Source organism: Pyrgilauda ruficollis, unplaced genomic scaffold (assembly GCF_017590135.1).
Source record: "Pyrgilauda ruficollis isolate IOZ18807 unplaced genomic scaffold, ASM1759013v1 scaffold1791, whole genome shotgun sequence".
Classification (NCBI taxonomy): Eukaryota; Metazoa; Chordata; class Aves; order Passeriformes; family Passeridae; genus Pyrgilauda; species Pyrgilauda ruficollis.
Window position 1 is genome coordinate 1 of NW_024516886.1, and position 4,052 is coordinate 4,052.

General features: G+C 47.4%; 1 protein-coding gene across 1 annotated transcript; it reads right to left on the bottom strand.

Moving 5' to 3' along the window:
- Nucleotides 1-2,506: 2,506 nt before the first annotated feature.
- On the bottom strand, nucleotides 2,507-3,523 carry LOC121351904 (CASP-like protein 4U1; the record flags this gene model as incomplete). The annotated part of the gene is made up of 2 exons (XM_041464342.1): nucleotides 2,507-2,680; nucleotides 3,304-3,523. Coding segments are annotated over 2 exons (394 nt in total), but the record flags the coding sequence as incomplete, so codon positions are not given.
- Between the last annotated feature and the right edge of the window lie 529 nt (nucleotides 3,524-4,052).

Below are 4,052 nucleotides of genomic sequence, written 5' to 3' on the forward strand. Positions count from 1 at the left end.
AAGTTTATGCAAATAAGATGCTAATGAGGGACAGCGACGGTGCCTGGACAGGTTTTGGGATCATTAGCGAGAAATATGCAAATGAGATGCTAATAAAGCGCGGGCTAACGAGTCCAGAGAGTTCTGGGGGGAATTCGGGGGAAAATTGGGAATTCTGGGGTTAATTATGCAAATTAGGGGTTAATTAGGGAGGTAATTAAGGAGTTACCGAGGTAAATTTCTGCTTCAGGGAAAGACTTTGAAAGTGCTTATGCAAATGAGATGCTAATGACAAGCGCTGTTATGCAAATCAGATGTTAACGAGTGACGCAATAACGCGCTTGAAAATCATTTGGTGAGCTCATGCAAATCAGATGCTAATAAGCACGATTATGCAAATTAGATGCTAATAAGAAGCACTGCTGGATTTTTCTTGAGGTACTTTCTTGAAGTTATGCAAATGAGATGCAAATTAAGCACTAATGAGGGGCGTGACTGAACTCTTCAAAGCAGTCTTGGTGAATTTATGCAAATAAGATGCTAATGGGAAACTAATTTATGCAAATTAGACACTGATTACAATTACGATGAGGGTTTAAAAGAGAGTTTGCCGGATTTATGCAAATGAGATGCTAATGACAAACAGCGAGGCTGCCTTGAGGGATTACGGAATCATTAACAGCGATTATGCAAATGAGATGCTAATGAGGCAGGAGCTAAAGAGTCCGGGGAGTTTTGGGGGGAATTTGGGATCCCAAAAATTCTTTGGGAAAGGGGGGAGGGGCTTCCGAAAAATCCCCCGGGGCGATTATGCAAATTAGGCGCTAATGAGGGGGATCATGGAGGGAGGCAAACAAAACTTATGCAAATTAGATGCTAAGGTGCAAGGTTATGTAAATGACATGCTAATTTTGAGGGCATTTGGGGCAGATTTTGAGAATTGTTTGAGATTAATTTGCCAGGTTTTAGAGAGCGCTCATGCAAATGAGATGCAAATGAGAATGCAAAAAAAATTTTTGGGAAAGGTTTTGGGGGAATTTTGAGGAAATTTCAGAAAATTTTAGGAAAAAGTTTTGAAATTGTTTTAGGGATTAGGAAATTCTCAGCAAAATTTAAATATTTTTATGCAAATGAGATGCAAATGAGGTAGAAATGAGGAGTTTGGGGAGGGTTTTGAGAGGATTTGGGGGAAATTTTGAGGAAATTTGGGGCAATTTCATGGAAAATTTGTGGAATTGTTCTCGGAATTAAGAAAGTCTTAGCAAACTTTAAAACATATTCATGCAAATGAGATGCAAATGAGATGCAAATGAGAATAAAAGTTTGTTGCGAGGGGTTTTGAGAGGATTTGAGGGAAATTTCGGGGGAATTTGGGGCAATTTTAGGGAAAAATTTGTTAATTGTTTTAGGAGCTATAAAAGTCTTTGCGAGGTTTTAAAGCGTGCTCATGCAAATGAGATGCAAATGAGAATGAAAACTGCGCTCTGGAAAGAGATTGGACGGGAATTGGGGGAATTTCGAGGAAATTTCAGAAGATTTCAGGAAAAATTTTTGGAATTGTTTCAGGAACCAGGAAATTCTCAGTAAAATTTAGAAAGCTGTATGCAAATGAGATGCAAATGAGAATGAAAAGGGGCAATTGTGGGAAAAATTCCTGGAATTGTTTTTAGAGACTAAAAAACCTTTTAAAGAGAATTTATGCAAATGAGATGCAAATGATATGCAAACAAAAAGGAAAGAATTATTTCAGGAACGGTTTTGAGGCCGTTTGGTGGAAATTTTTAGGAAATTCAGGGCAATTTTAGGCAAAAAAATTCTGGAATCGTTTCAAGGACCGGAAAAGCTTTTAAAGAGTGCCCATGCAAATGAGATGCAAATAAGATGCAAATGAGAACAGAAATAAAAAGTTTTGAGAAAGGATTGGGCAGGATTTGGGGAAAATTTTGAGGAAATTTGGGGCAATTGTGGGAAAAATTCCTGGAATTGTTTCTAGAGGGTAAGATTTTTTTAAAAGAGCGCTTATGCAAATGAGATGCAAATGAGAAAAAAATAAAAAGTTTTGAGGAAGGGTTGCACAGAATTTGGGGGAAATTTTGAGGAAATTCGGGGCAATTTTAGGCAAAAAAATTTTCTGGAATCGTTTCAAGGATCGGAAAAGCTTTTAAAGAGCATTCATGCAAATGAGATGCAAATGAGATGCAAACTAAGGGAAAGAATTGTTTTAGCAGCAATTTTGAGGCCGTTTGGTGGAAATTTTGAAGAAATTTGGGGAATTTAAGGGAAAATTTGTGGAACTATTTGAAAGATCAGGAAGAGCTTTTAAAGAGTGTCCATGCAAATGAGATGCAAATGAGATGCAAATGAGAATGAAAATTGCTCTTTGGAAAGGGATTGGAGAGGATCTGGGGGAATTCCGGGAAGATTCCAGAAAATTTTAGGAAAAACCTTCGGAATTGTTTCAAGGACGGGGAAAAGCTTTTAAAGCGCGTCCATGCAAATGAGATGCAAACGAGGGGGCGTGGCTTACAGGGCAGCCGGGCCTGCATGTCCGGGGCCAGCAGGAGCCGCTGGGGCAGCGCGAAGGCGGCCACAGGCGGGGCGGGCGCCGGCCCCGCCCCCTTGCCCATATTTGGCGTGGGCGTGGCCGCGGGGGCGGGGCCTCCTGTGGGAGTGGGCGTGGCCAAGGAGGCGGCGGGGAGAGCTGGGGAGGGAAGGAAACAAAACAAGCCACGCCCTCCTCATTTAAATACAGGAAGCTCCACCCCTAATTAGGCCCCACCCCTCCTTTTAAGTCACAGGCCTAATTAAACTCGTGTTAATTAAACCCTGGCTAATTAAGCCTCAACTAATTAATCCCCACCAGCCTCACCCCTTCCTAATTAAGCTCCTCCCCAATTAAGCGTCAGCCATTAAGCCTCGCCCAAATTTAATCCAGGTCCCTAATTAACCCCACCCCTAATTAACCTCACCTTTAATTAAGCCCTTCCCCTAATTAATGCCACAATTAAGCCCCGCCCCAATTAAGCCATCCTCATTAAGCCTCTCCCCCAATAATTAACTCTGACTCCTAATTAATCCTCTCAATTAAATCCCACTCCTAATTAACCCAATCTCAATTAACCTCCACCTCAATTAATTGATTTTTAATTAACCCTTAATCCTAATTAATTCCTCCCTTAATTAACCCCCACTAATTAACCCCACCACTAATTAACTTCCACCCCTAATTAAGCCCATCCCAATTAACGCCCACCCACAATTAACCCCACCCCCAATTAACCCCACCATTAATTAGCCCCGCCCCCTTAAGCCCCGCCCCCTCACCATGCGCGGGCCCTCCGGGGGGCGGAGCCAGCAGCGTGGGCGTGGCCCGGGGCGGGGCCAGCGCCAACCCCAGCCCCAGGTTCAGCCCCGCCCCCTGCGTCGTCACCAAGGGGGCGGGGCCGGCGCTGGGGGGCGGAGCCTGCGCGTGGCCCAAGGTGACGAGGGGCGGGGCCACCAGCAGGGGGGCGGGGTTCGGCGCGGTGCCCAGGTGTGCCCAAACCTCCTCCCAGGTGTGCTCAGGTGTGCCCAATCCTCCTCCCAGGTGCCCCCGGGAATGCCCAGGTGTGTCCAAGCCCTCGCCCAGCTGTCCCCAGGTGTGCCCAGGTGCCCCCAGGTATCCCCAACACCACCCCAGGTGTGCCCAACTCTCCTCCAGCAGTGCCCAGGCGTGCCCAAATCCCTCCCAGCAGTGCCCAGGTGTGCCCAACCTGCTCCCAGGTGTGCCCAACCCCCACCCCAGGTGTCCCCAGCCCTGCCCAGGTGTGCCCAAACTGCTCTCAGCAATGTCCAGGTGTGCCCAGCTGTGCCAACCCCCCTCCCCCACAGCCGTACCCAGGAGTGGCCAACCCCTCCCAGGTGTGCCCAGGTGCCCCCAGGGAGCCCCCCAACCCCCCCCCGAGACGGGTTTGGGGCGCGGGGGGGGCTCGGGGGCGGCGGCCACGTCCTCCAGGAGGCGCCGCGTGACGCGGAAGCGCGGCAGGAACCAATCGGCCGCGTAGCGCGACAGGTGCGACTCCAGCGCCACCAGC